Raw genomic sequence first — 14,208 nt, forward strand, 5'->3', positions numbered from 1 at the left:
CTTGTTCACTTAGATAGTCACCTGATAATTTTCTTACTTTGTTAGTTACTTGGATACCTAGTTAGTTAATTGATCATTTTATTTGTGTAGTTAATAACTAGCTTTCCTTTTTAGACAGTTGCTTAAGTTTATTAGCTTCAAGCTCTTTTATTCAGTTACTTATTATTTTTGTATTACATTCCTTCTTACATGCTTGTTTAATGAGTTATTTGTTTAATTAGTTACATAGATACTTATTTGCTTGTAACCTGCTTTATTACTTAGTTTGGTACTTGAGAAATAAATATCTGCTTATTTATTTATTTAGTTCAGTTACTTATTAAATTAGTTATATATTTTATTATTTATTACTTCTGCTTGTTTATGTAGTTGCTGATTTTATACCTAGTTATCTGCGCAGTTATTTAGTTAGCCAGTTTGTTACTTGTTCGCCGACTAAGTTTCATTCTTAATTATTTAGTTAGTTGACCTACTTGATTATGTAATTGCTTTATTATCTGATTAGATAGTTACCTGTTTCTTTATTGATGCTGTAAGTAAAGCAAAGTTCAGCAACCAGAAGGTTCAGTGAACAGATGAATCACAAGATGAAATTACCAGCCAGGCTGGATATAAAGAGACAATAAGTACAATGGAGAACAAAAGAAGAAAGAAAAAGGCCAAAAAAAAACCCTAGTGACAAAAAAACTCATGAAAGATGGGATGTATTACACACTTCTTAGCAAACTTAATTAATGCAAGTTGTCGATTGTTGCACAATAAACATCCATGTGCTGCTGCTGAGTCAGAAAACCAGAATCAGGTCTGGGATTGGGTTGTAAAGTCTTAACAGGATCACGATGTGTGGAGGGGACGCATGGCTTTAAACCTTTGTACCTTTGTGAGCAGCTGAAGTTGACACAAAGTTTCAGGTGTTTTAAAGTGAAGCTGCTCAGATTTCTGTTAACCCTCGCATGACCGGTGCTGGCTCCTGTCCAACAGGCAGTTCGTTCACCTCAGATGATGAGTGTGTTCAGTGAGGGTTTAATATCTGGCAGTAAAGGTGTAGCACATTTACAGAGCGTTACAGCGGGCTTTATTGTCTGAGTAAAGTTCGTTTGCTGATTTGACAGTTGTTCACAGACATTATTAGAAACAGATGTTATAACAAGTCAAAGGTTAAACCAGCAAATACTAGTTCACGTGGCTGCTAGTTACTGCCTCGGTTACTGTGACTTGACTGCTAGGCTGCGCTGTGACTTGCCTCTGTAGTCACGCTGTAACTTGCCTGTCTGCTTGGTTACTTTGACTTGCCTAATCAGTGACTTGGTTACTTAACCTGTCTACTTGGTTACTTTGTTACTTGCCTGCCTGCTCGATGATGTTGTGACTTATTTACTCGGTTACTTTGTGACGTATCTAGGTGCTCGGTTACTTTGTAACTGGCCTGTTTGCTCCATTATTGTTCGACTTGTCTGTTCAGTTACTTTATGACTTGCATGTCTGCTTTGTTACTTTGCAACATGCCGACTCTGTGACTCTGTGACTCTGTGACTCTGACCTGCCTGTATGCTTCATTACTTTGTGACTTGTTTACTTGGTTACTTGTTTACTTGGTTACTTGGTTACTTTCTGACTTGTTTATTTGGTTACTTTGTGACTTGATTTCTTGGTTACTTTTTGACTTGTTTACCTGGTTATTTTGTAACTTGCCTTTCTGTGTGGTTACTTTGTGACTTTCCTACTCAGTAGCTTTGTGATTTGATTACTTGGTTTCTTTTTGACTTGTTTACTTTTTGACTTGTTTACTTGGTTATTTTGTGACTAGTTTACTTGGTTACTTGTTTACTTGGTTACTTTTTGACTTGTTTATTTTGTGACTAGTTTACCTGGTTACTTGTTTTACTTTTTGACTTGTTTACTTGGTTATTTTGTGACTAGTTTACTTGGTTACTTGTTTACTTGGTTACTTTTTGACTTGTTTACTTGGTTATTTTGTGACTAGTTTACTTGGTTACTTGTTTACTTGGTTACTTTGTGACTTGTTTACTTGTTTATTTTGTGACTAGTTTACTTGGTTACTTGTTTACTTGGTTACTTTTTGACTAGTTTACTTGGTTACTTTGTAACTTGCCTGTCTGTGTGGTTACTCTATGACTTTGCTACTCAGTAGCTCTGTGACTTGCTTGTCTGCTCAGTATCGTTGTGACTTCCCTGCTGAGATACTTTGCGAGTTGCTTCCAAGAACCAAAACAAACTTCGGAAAGCTTTGGGCATTCATACCATTTCAGAACAAAATCTTCTATCTGATCTTGTATGACTCATCCCTTATTGTAATAGTTTTAACTTGAATGGGCAGCTGCACATCACACACTGATGGAGAAGAGCTCCACTGCACTGAAGAGGAAACCGACAGCAGCTGATAAACATGTTAATGACAGAGTTTGGAAGTTAATCATTTTCTGTCCACAGTGAATTATGCAGTATGTCATGTAACTGATTCTCAGCTGTAGATAGTGGCTACATGTACAGTGTATAAGTTTACACAAATGTAACATTCCATGTTTATAGAAGATAAGAAGTGTGTGTGTGTGTTTGTGTGTTGCCTGCTGGATCTTACGCTGCATGTTTAACATTCCAGCTGCGCAAAGGCGTTTCCTGTCGAAGACCGAGTTCCTCCAGCGCACCCTGGCCAGCTCTCTCTCTGCTCCTCCAGGCTTTTTAGTCTCTTTCTGTCGTTCCTCTCGTTCGCTTGTTTGTTCGGGGCTTCAGTTTCACAGAGGCGCTCGTATCGAGTGTTTCGGATTGGGTGGTAATCTGTACATGTAGGTCAGCCTCGCCGCTGAAGGGCCGTTTGTGTGTCTTTAGATTTGCATGTTTGCATGAGTCCACAGATGTGTTTGTGTGTGTGTGTGTGTGTGTGTGTTGTACATGTGTTTGTATGTGTGTTTGCACGTCACAAGCCTGTGTTTGTGTTTAACAGCGTCTGTGATATGATACGGGTGGAGAATCCATCCGGTTGGTCGTGATTAGCACTTAAGCCTGCAGTCAACAAGTGTGTGTGTGTGTGTGTGTGTGTGTGTGTGGAGGCTATTTGAGCTCTGGAGCCATAGCCATGCAACATTGACACTGTCTGACCTCCCTCTCCATCTCTTCCTCTCTTTCTTTCATCAGAGCCTGACTCCGCCCCCTTCTCTGTGATATGACATCATCCAGCGGTTGCCACAGAAACCAGGGCTCCACTGCAGACAGTTGACAGCCAGGCAGGTGAGTTATTATTATCGGATCGAGAAACTGCAGGCGAGGCACGATTAGCTAATTATATGGGCTAGTCCATACTGTGTGTGTGTGTGTGTGTGTGTGTGTGTGTGTGTGTGTGTGTGTGTGAGAGAGAGAGAGAGAGAGAGACAGAGAGAGTGTGTGTGAGCCAAGGGGAATGCTGGGATAGTAAATCTGATAGTATCGAGTGCACGCCAGTCTACTATGAGACTTCCAGATTGACATGTGGACTGCGTGTGTGTGTGTGTGTGTGTGTGTGTGTGTGTGTGTGTGTTTATGGTCTATGTTGCAACCTTGTGTACCATTTAACGCAGCACTAGTGCATCCTCATGAGCTGTTCTCTAACTGAACTCCTGCTCTCACCAGAACGTGATCAATCATCGTGATTTAAAGCAGTCTCTCTCTCTCTCTCTCTCTCTCTCCCCCACACGCGCACACACACACACACACACACACACGGTCTGATTAATGGCATGACAATAAAACAATTCTGTGGAACTTGTGTATCTGCAAAGCCAAAGTCCAGAGATGTATTGTATTTTCTCCTCACTGTGCTCAGAAACACCTCTTATATAATAATTGCACAATTTTATTTGGGTGTAGTAAATTTTTCCTGCTCAGTTGGCCAGGTTTGCTGTTTTTAGTGCCAAGATTTATACAGATGGGTCAAATTATATTTCTCAGACATCATTCTTCACAAAATAAGTGTACTCTTATTGACTGGAAGTAGGGAAGATGATGTATAATCGATGGTAGTGAAGATCTGGACGTAGCATAAATAAAAAAATTTTTTATTGATAATTGATTGACGTGTCGCTGCTACAGAGCAGCTTTATGTAATCCAGGTCCAACCTCCTAAAGAGTGAGCTCAAAGTGAGGTGAAGAGCAACCGAGACTTAGAAAAAGGGATCTGGCTCAAACAAAGTTCAAAAAAAGCGCTCTAACTCACTACAGTCATCTGTGTCCAGGAGCAAAATTGGTCATTCTCTCTGGGTGGGTGGGACGTACTCCTTCTCTCCTGTCAATCACAGTGACGTTGGTGAATCTAAAGTGTCTGTGAGCTTGTGTCTTCATGAGCACAGCATGCGCAGCAGTTTGGATATGATGATATGGTGGCTTCATGTGTCTCAGAGGAAGCATGTGCTAGCCTCCACCCTCCCTGGCTGGTATCTGTCATGTGATAAGTGAGACTGGAAATTGGAAAAAAAAGAACAAATTGGGAGAAAATGGGGTAAAAATGCAAATTTCCTGGTTGATACTAGATAGTGAGACTATAATAGGAAGATCACAAGTATAGAATACAAGAGTAATGTGACATGAACTGGGGCACTTGGCTCAAATTGGGTCAAGATCCCTTTGAGGCCCCTGAGGTCTGTCTGAAAACTGTCGTGTTCCTCTTGTCTCTCAGGTGCAGTGATGGCGACCCAGGTGGAGCTCGAGCCTGGAATGGTGAGCGGCCGTCTGCATTTGAGTCCTCTGACTGACTCGAGTAATAAAACTCTCATGGAGGATTCGACGATCATCAGTTCAGACCCCAAGAAACCAATCCCAGGCCCCAAACCAAGACTCACTCCAAAACCTTTTGCTGTGCAGAGAAATACCACGATTCGACCCATTCTTGCTCCCAAACCTCAGCCCAAACCCAAACCGGAGTCGTTACCCAAACCGGAGTCACTGTCCAAACCAGAGCCACCAAGCAAACCCAAGCCAACACCTCCAGCCCTTAAATCAGGAACTAAACCTACTTCTGGGCCAAGCAGCAAACCAGAGGCTCCAACGTTTAAACCAGAACCTTCTTCTATTTCAAATGATCCTGGTAAACTCAAGCCAACGGAGACAGGAAGCCTGGTACAAAGAGCAAGTTTGGGACCTTCTCAGTCCAAACCTACAGAATGGTCTTCTCGACCCAAAACTGGTGGTTCTATCACTCGGGCAAAATCCATGGGCTTCCTCGGTAATGTTGGTTTAGAAGAGGATGTGGGTAAAGAGGGTGGTGAGGTCATTCGTCGTCCTCAGGAAACAAGGAGCTCCAGGCCAAGACCAGTGTCAGCCATTTTCCTGCAAGACGCCACTGCATCTTCCACTTCTGCACCACAGCGGATGGACAGACGACCCCTTTCGACTGATCTCACCGCCAAATTCGAGCCCTTTGCACAAAGGCAACCTACAGCAGGGGAGAGCAAGGAGAACACCCCGGAGTCACCTGCTCCAGAAGAAGGAGTTAGGAGGAGAGAGAAAGACCACATGGATTTAGAAAGAGGCTTTTGGAAGAAGGATGTGGAAGGGCAGGATGCAAAGCCTTTGGAAAGAGCAGGAAATGGTATAAAGCGGAGGATTAGTCTTCTTATGGACTCGTCCTCTTCCACATTTTCAGTTCCTGCCACGCGAGGTGCCGAGCCTCGTTCTCCAGTGACACCAATCGCAGATACCGATGCAGCTGTCGGAGTGAAACAGCGAATCAAAGAGCTGACCGAGGATTTCTCCACCGCACCGGCTCCACCCCAGAAGCCACCGTTTAAGCCCCGCCCACTTCCAACAGATAGAACAAAACGGTAGGTGTTTCATTCGACTTGAATATACAGCACTAAGATAAATGTGGTGGTGTTTATGTACACAGATTGTGTTCGGTTGACTGCAAGCATCTTGTCTTGTAGCATATTTGAGATTAACAGCGTGAGAAATGCGCCCGCTCTGATACATGACACTGCTGCTCCTTTCTGTTTCTGTTCTCCCGTACTGCATGTTTGTTTCGTATTTTTTATTAGTTTCTCAATGGAAACTGAATTTCATAAGAAGTGTTGTTATTTAATCAATAAAACAGTAGTAATCAGTGACAAACTGCTGTGGTGTAAGTGGAATAAAACATTCCGTGTTAGAGAAAAATATTCAGCGATGTCATGGTGTGAGGATTATTTTTTCAGTGATGACAATTTTATTGATTAAATAGCAACACTTTTTATTAATCCATATACAGTCATATATCATGTTGTAGAACAACACTTTGTACTTCTTATCCATTTATAGTTACATTTCATGTTTTTCAAGTTCCTGTTTTCACTTGCGTTACACTTGCAGCTGTAACATGATTACTATAGAAACGATAACGCATTAGAACGAGTGCATTAATATAAACCTGTGATTTGCAGCTGCACTACTGTCAGAGCTGCTGTTATAGAGAATTAATCAACACCTTCTGACCAATCAGAACCCAGAATTCAGCAGTGCTGAGGTATTAGAGTGAGATTATACCACCGGCGGCCACGCTTGGTTGTTTGTGTGTAGCTCAAACACTTGTTTGTTGTTTACTTTTGCATGTAGAACCCATAAGATTAACGTTAGCTGAGGTGATGATGGTGATGATGATGATGATGATGATGTTGATTTGTTCGCAGCTTTGCGTCAGATGCGGAGAGCACGAGCTCCACGGAGCTTAAAGGCGTCCAGGAGGAAGTTGAGGAACTTGGCAAAAAGGTGGGAGAACTTTCACCATCAGCAACAAAACCAAAAGCCAAATCCAAAAAAAACAAAGGGTTAGATAGCCAAAATTAACAAGTTTTCCTTTTTGTGCCAAATTCAGTCGAGACATATTTTTGAAGTTTTTTGAAGTCTAAAGTTTAAAGCTTGCTTTTTTATGTTTTTAAACTGTTGCTACAAGGCTAAAGTTGCTAACACATTATGGAAGTGTATAGCCTCCAGTTTAGCATTGTTCCTTAAAAGCCATTATTTGGCATATTAACACCTGAATTCTATAAAATGACTGAATGAGTCTGTATTAGAAATATAAAATATGTAAATCAGATTGATTTGAGGTGAGTGTAATGATTTAAGCATGCTAAACTGGAGGCTGTAAGCTTCCTTTGCTTGTTAGCCGCATTAGCCTCATAGCCTCGGTGTAAAACGAAACCTGTCTCGGCTGATTGACGACGTGGTGTAAACAGGAAATTGTAGACATTTTGTTTTTGATGTGTTTCGTTTTAGATAAAAGCGTCCATTGAATGAACAGGTATAGATTACAGAAATGCTTAGCAGCAACATTCCGACTGCTATTTTAACGTTCTCCTTATCAAAACTACGCTGAGTAACACGGCGTGAAGGTCAGCGTGGACGATAACGCTGCTCTGGCTGCTTATTCTCACCAGGTCAGCAGACAAGAACCTCGAACACCAGACCTGAAAGCCATAACTCTACGATATCCTCTCTCTAAATAATTTTCCTCCACAACTCATCATAATTTAACTGCCATCACAAATGTCAGCTTTTTCCACTTAATCATATGATTGTGATGCTTGTTACCTTAAACTGAATATCAGCTGGACGATCTGATGATGTAATATCACTATGGTGATTTACTTTTTTTTTTGAGGTAGCGTCTGAACGGAAGCCGCTGATTTGATGTTTACGTTTTGTATAGAATTTTATTAACGTTTAGTGTTAAATTATTTATTTTTGTAAAGATGAAAACGCAACGCTGTTCGTTAACAAACCTAAAGATTGTGATGCGTATTGCAGTAATTAGTATTGCAGTTTTTTTTAATTATTATTGTCCATCATATGTTTTAGCTACCTGACCAATCACAGCGCGCTAAAACAACTTAAAAATCACTACATGAGACTCGACCGTGATGTCACGTTGGCATTTTTATTTTTCTGAATCTTGAACTGCGTGTGTATTTAGGAATTGAAAGAGTAACGACTGATGTGTTTAAGAATTAATGTGATTTGATGAAAATGTAATTTCTAGGATGTGCAATGTTCATCAAGATATTTAGGTTTTGCTTTAAAAAAAAAAAAAAAAAAGCCAGGAAAACAGTAGTGTTACACTAAAATTTAGGAATAAGAAGAAATTTTTTTTTTTTTTCATTTTTGTGAAATTTTATTATTTTAAACATTCAGCACCATCAAATCAGCTGCTTCCAGAAAGTTTGTAATTGTTATTTTAAGTACATATATTTATAACATTTAAAAAAAGTTTTAAAAAAAGATGATTCCTGTTATCTCAGGAAAGTGTATTGTGACAGTTTGTCATGATATCTATATTATTTTGTCATATTAAGAATAAGTGCACATTTGATGGAATAATGACTTAAAATGTACAACCTGGAAAAAAATATTTTCTGATAAAGTAGACTAAAAAAAAAAATCTCTTAAATCTCTGCTGCACTTGTCTTTACTTGATATAACTTAATCTTTATACTGGAAATTTTCAAAACGAAAGAGAATTCGGGGGAAAATATGTCCCACAGAGAGGTTGGTGTCAAGTCTAAATAGTCATATTAAAAAAAATATTGTTTAAAATGACCAGATTATTATTGTAGTTAGTTTTATAACAAGATTGGCTTTTACATTAGAGAACAGTGTGTTTGTTAAGTGTGTGTATTGTCAGTCTGAAGGCTTGTTTAACCCGTTTTCTTCTGAGCTTTTAACCTTATTTCTACATGAAGCAAGACTGCATTTTGCATATTCTTGACCTTTTAATTTCCATGTTGTTTCCCTTGTTCTCTCTCTCTCTCTCTCTCTCTCTATCTCTCTCTGTCTCTCTCTGTCTCTCTCACTGTCTCTCTCTCTCTGTCTCTCTCACTGTCTCTCTCTCTCTGTCTCTCTCACTGTCTCTCTCTCTCTGTCTCTCTCTCTGGTTTGTTTTTGCTGAGAAGTCATTTTCCATTGCCAAACTAAATTTTCTGTTGTAATCTGTTCACAATCTCCTCCATCATCCATTTAAGTCTGTGTTTTACTATTTATAGTTGAAGAAAAATTTTCCCAGAAACGACTCAGAATGCAATAGAGGCTTGACCTGAAATGGTAAGCCATAACTGACCTCACTGCTGGCAGGACCTTGTGTTATAAGAAGAAAGAAAACAGACAGTGAGGGTGAAGGGAGCGAGCAGGGAAACAAAAAAGAAACACAAACGGGTTGGACTAATTTGAAAAAGGCAGCATTGATGTCACAGAGGTGTGGTGCACGACAGGTGTGTAACCCGACCTGAGTTGAGTCATATTCTGGAGAAGACCAGCCGAAAAAAGGGTGGTAAAGGTTAACCTGAGAGCGACGTGATGGAGGCTTTGATAGAGCAGCTATACACACAGATTTCTCTGTCTCTCACTGCCGTACCTCGCACAAGCACCAAAGCAAATTATTTCTGGGTTTTTTTTTTTTTCTGTCTTTGATCTTCTTTACATTAACGTTCACATGATGAGCATCTCTTTATATCTCATTTGAATACTCTTTTCCATAGTTCACGTGCAATTTGCCAGTGCTTCATTTTAATAAAAGGACATGCTGGTTTGACCGTGGAATTCGTGGTTGTGTTGAGGTCTGTCCAGTATTTTGTGCTGTCGTGAAAATGACCTTCGCATTCAAGGCGACACAGAAAGACACAGTAGAAGAACTTGGACATCAGATCAGAGTTTGTTTGTTCAGCATTTCAGTGAAGACATTTTAAAAATTTGATTGAAATAATTCAAAGCACAAGGATTCGCCATTGCGATTCATAGTGTTATAGCAAGATGTACAGAATGTTTGTCTGTATCATGAAACACTTACCAATTTAAAAGCTTTGATTTTTTTTTTTATTCAGCTTTTATGACAACTCTCTGTTTTTACCTGAACTACTTTCTGATATTTTCTCTGAATTTGGTATTCGCTCTCTTTTTATTCTCTGGTGTTACCAACCTTTATGCTATCCAAAAGAAGAGAGAACACTTGTGCAACTTGAGAATAAGAGCGTTCGCCACCTGTTCTGTAGAAGCCTATAATTATACGTGAAGCCTGCTACTGTTACTTTTGTTATGATCATAATTTTAGAGTTCCACTTGAGATTCTTGCAAGGAGTCAAGGAGAGCAAGCCAAGGATGCGTCAAAAGCTGTTATTATCACGTATATATATTAAACTCTATTATCTTTAACTGATATGACTCTGAAAATGAATATTTTTCTTTCAGTCCAAGGACCTCCCTTCAGCTGGGCAGACAAAGCCACAGGAAGACCAGGACTTGCCGGCTAATGCGACCAGCGGTGTTCAGACTGTCAGAGCATTGCTTTTTGAGAACGTGGTGGAGAAACACAGCGTCCAAATGATGGAGGATGCTAACTCGAGCTTGGTGAAGCCCACACCCAGACGCAGCCTCTCTCTTCGGACTAAAGGAAGCAGTTTATTCAGTTGTCTGGATGATGAAGATGACAGATCTCTGGTCAAAGCTACGTACCAGAATTTGGTGTCTCCTTCCAGTCCAAAGCGGATCGATCACATTTTTGACACTGTGACTGCGATTGAGGAGAGTCGTGCAGTTAGTGAAAACATTCCAGCTGCCCATCTGGAAGAAAAGGCTCTTACTCTGCGAAGGTCCAATGGAGGGGAAAGAGTGCAACAATCCTCTTTAAATGATGGAATTCCAGGAAATGAAGAGAACAGCTTTACAATGGGGTCCAGTAACTTGTTTAAAGACAAAGACAGACAATCGACTGGTTCTGCTGTGGAGCAGAGGCATACCCGTTACCTCAGAGTGGGAGCGCTGCCAAAATGGGATGAAACGTTTGTTGATAGAGAAAGGGAAATGGAAATGGAAAAGCAAAGGGAGATGGTCAGGAAGATGGAGGAAGAGATCCAAAGGCAGATCGAGGTCCACATTGCTGCAAAAGCAGACATCGAAGAAGACGAGCTAGAAAATGAGGCAGAGATGGAAAGAGAAAATGCTGCAGCACTCAGACAGCCGAAGGTACCAGAAACCGAGGATCAGCAAATGACAAGGCCGAGAGCGACTTATTTCGCTCTTACAGGTCAAATGAACGAGATTGTACACCAGAGAGCAGGAATAGATGAAGAAGCCATGTTTAGGAGTGAGACAAGAGGAATAGCTGAAGATAGAGTTAAGCCAGAGATGGCATTTGAGGACTTCTCTGTGAAAGCAGGGCGAAGGAGTTTTCACAATCGAGTACCATCGATAAGAAGGAACCCCTCCTTGGAAACTGCCTTTAGTAAAAGTTCACCAGAAGGACTGCTAATCGCCGAGGGTAGAGAGGGGATGCAGTGGCACAGAGGACAAGAAAAAGAGAAGGAATATCAGAGAGCAAAGGAGCAAGAGTTGGAGAGACAGAAACTAGCAGAGTATCAAAAGATGAAGGAGCTGGAATGGCAGAGAGAGTTGGAGAAAGAAAAAGAGAGGCAAAGAGAATTGGAGAAAGAGAAAGAGAGGCAAAGAGAGTTGGAGAAGGAGAAAGAGAGGCAGAGAGAGTTGGAGAAAGAGAAAGAGAGGCAGAGAGAATTGGAGAAAGAGAAAGAGAGGCAGAGAGAGTTGGAGAAAGAGAGGCAGAGAGAATTGGAGAAAGAAAAAGAAAGGCAGAGAGAGTTGGAGAAGGAGAAAGAGAGGCAGAGAGAGTTGGAAAGACAGAGGGAGCGGGAGAGGGAGAGACAGAAAGAGATGGAGCGACAGAGAGAATTGGAGAGGCTAAAGGAAATTGAAAGACAGAAACAATTAGAAAAGGAACGTCAAAACCAGATTGAATATGAGAGGAGAAGGGCAGCCGAGAGAGAGCTTGAGCAGCAGAGGGAGATTGAGAGACGACAGAAAGAAATGGAGAGAGAGAAGGAGAGATTGCTAGAGGAGGAAAGGACGAAGCTGAGGGAGTATGAGATCCAGCAGGAGATGGAGCGAGAAAGGAAAAGACAGTTGGAGTTGGAGAGGCTGCGAGAAATCGAAAGACAAAAACAAAGGGAGCTTGAAAGACAGAGAGAGCTTGAGAGGCAGAAAGAACAGGAAAGACAGAAAGAGATGGAGAGACAGAAACAGCTAGAGGAAATGGAGAGATGGATGCAGTCAGACAGACAGAAAGCACAGGAAAGGGAGAAACAGAGAGAGCTGGATGATCTCAAGAAGAGCCAGGAACTTGAAAGACATCAGCTTCTTGAATTCCAACTTCAGAAAGAGAAGGAACGGGAGAAACAAGCCTCCAGGAAGAAGCAGGAAAGAGTGGAAGAAGGGCAGAGAGAGGCTGAACAGGGAAAGAGAACTGCAGAATCTCCTCTGCGACCCAAAGTGCTGGATCTGGATAATGTTTCTCTAGGGGATCGGTTTGGTACGAGTTTGAGCAGCGATCAAAGCCCAACACCCAGATGGAGGCAGCCTTCAAATCGTGATGAAGAAGCTTACAAACCATCAATTTTGGATGTGGACTCCTTCAAGAACCAAACCCAACCTGGAGTTTCTGTGGATCCCTTCGGAATGGCCGCATTCCCAAGTTTGGATTTGGTTAGAGCCAAACCGATGACTCCAACCAGTGGAGCCAAATCAATGTCTCCAATTCATCCTCAATCCCTGTTGCAGAACCTCCAGAGAGATACACCTCCACAGTCTCAAATGCAGGCTCCTTTTCAATCTGTCCTCTCAGAACAACCAAGACTGCCACCACCACTTCAGCCCCAGGTTCTGCACCAACCAGAGCTTCAAGCCTTTGCCACAGAAAGACCTAAACCCCAAATACACTCACAGTCTGTCACCCCAGACTGGACCCATGGAGAGCACCAATTTGACATGTGGAGTAGATCACAGGGGGAGGTAGCTGTGGATGAACCTTCGTGGCTGTCTTCCACAGAAAGTTCCAAAAGACCTGTTGGTGCCACACAGTCCAGTCTGGAGCAGATATTCCAACGACAGGAAGAACGAATTACAGGACCCATTTTGAGCCCGACTTTAGCTCCTCCACTGACACCAACTCCAGTTCAATCTCCTGGAATCACACTGCCATTGGTTAATGTTCAGATGCCTACACCCAGCCCTGGAGCTTCCCCAAGTCACATGTTGAGCCCGGAGAGAATTTTGTCTGCAGATAGTCTTTTTGCTGGTAGTAGGAGGGAAAACCAGACTGCCTTGTCTCCATTGGTGCCTGAACCAATCTGGAGCCCAAGCTGGGAGCCGGCATCCCAGGAACCGAGCCAGATGCAGCAGAGGAACACAGAATCTCAGGTGAGTGGGTGCCAAAACTTACATAACAACATATGTGATTGAGTGAGTGGCAGCAGTGGGGTCACCAAGGCCAGAGCTTAAGTTTAGCCTACTTAATGTTAGCTAGCTTGTTAGCAAATGTAGCTACTAGTTTAAATTTCACAGTACCCATGTTTACCTATCGGAGCTAATATGCAAACTTTCTTAGCCAGTTATTGTTCAGTAGCGACTGTTGGATGGATTGGTAGCATTAATGTCACCAAAGCTAATTAGTTAGCTGGCTAGCCTTAGCACAGTGTAGCGTTTAGGTAGTTGGCAAGCTTAGTTATTGCATTCTGTAATTAAAACCAATATTTTATAGTAAGCATGTTAAGGTGGGGCGTGATCAAGGCTGTGTTGAGGATTTGCGACGGTGCAGCTAGCTGTTTAGCTGTAAGTCTGCATATTAGCTGTGGCTAGCAATGTTATGTAATGATGAAACATCACAAAAAAGTACTTTTAGCTCAGTTTCTGCTCAGGACAAGGAGTATATACGAAGTTTTGTATGTTGGCTTTGCTTGACAGCGTGTTTAGTTGTCGTGTCAACCATAAGCAGTAAAAAAAAAAACACCAGTTGACCTCATTCCATGTTGGTTCATTTCTTATCAGCTGATTTATAGCTGGGTTGGGACAGATCTGCTGTTGGTTAAAGATGCAAATGACGTCTCATATGATGTGTTCAAGTCATATGGGAAAGATCGTATTTACGAGGTGAAAGCACGTGAGCGCCACCACGAAGTCGTAATTACGAGTGAGAAACTCTGGATTTGCTGTGAGCTCTGAGTTTCTGAGTTGGGGGCGTGTCTGTAAGAGAACATGGTGGAATCAACGGATGCAGCGTCTGTAGTTGACGGTAAATTAGTTGAAATTGAACGGGTATTTAGTAGTTACGTGTTTTTGTCAGACTTTTTATTAACAATAAAACAAGCCGATTGCTTGCACATAATATAATATGATATAATATGTAACAAAAAA

At 41.5% G+C, this 14,208-nt stretch overlaps 1 protein-coding gene across 5 annotated transcripts in view; it reads left to right on the forward strand.

Moving 5' to 3' along the window:
• si:ch73-138n13.1 (titin homolog) overlaps positions 1–14,208 on the forward strand; it is a 61,298-nt gene that overhangs the window by 7,476 nt on the left and 39,614 nt on the right. For 3 of the 5 annotated variants that reach the window (XM_053235945.1, XM_034306467.2, XM_034306470.2), the window contains exons 2-5: positions 3,154–3,246; positions 4,667–5,810; positions 6,651–6,729; positions 10,198–13,215. In XM_053235945.1, the coding sequence (XP_053091920.1) occupies positions 4,675–5,810; positions 6,651–6,729; positions 10,198–13,215 (4,233 nt within the window). In that variant the 5' untranslated portion in view covers positions 3,154–3,246; positions 4,667–4,674. Of the gene's footprint in view, positions 1–1,987; positions 2,805–3,153; positions 3,247–4,666; positions 5,811–6,650; positions 6,730–10,197; positions 13,216–14,208 lie in introns of those variants that run through there. The other 2 variants (XM_034306468.2, XM_053235946.1) reach the window with 2 other exon arrangements.

Source organism: Pangasianodon hypophthalmus, chromosome 8 (genome assembly GCF_027358585.1).
Source record: "Pangasianodon hypophthalmus isolate fPanHyp1 chromosome 8, fPanHyp1.pri, whole genome shotgun sequence".
Classification (NCBI taxonomy): Eukaryota; Metazoa; Chordata; class Actinopteri; order Siluriformes; family Pangasiidae; genus Pangasianodon; species Pangasianodon hypophthalmus.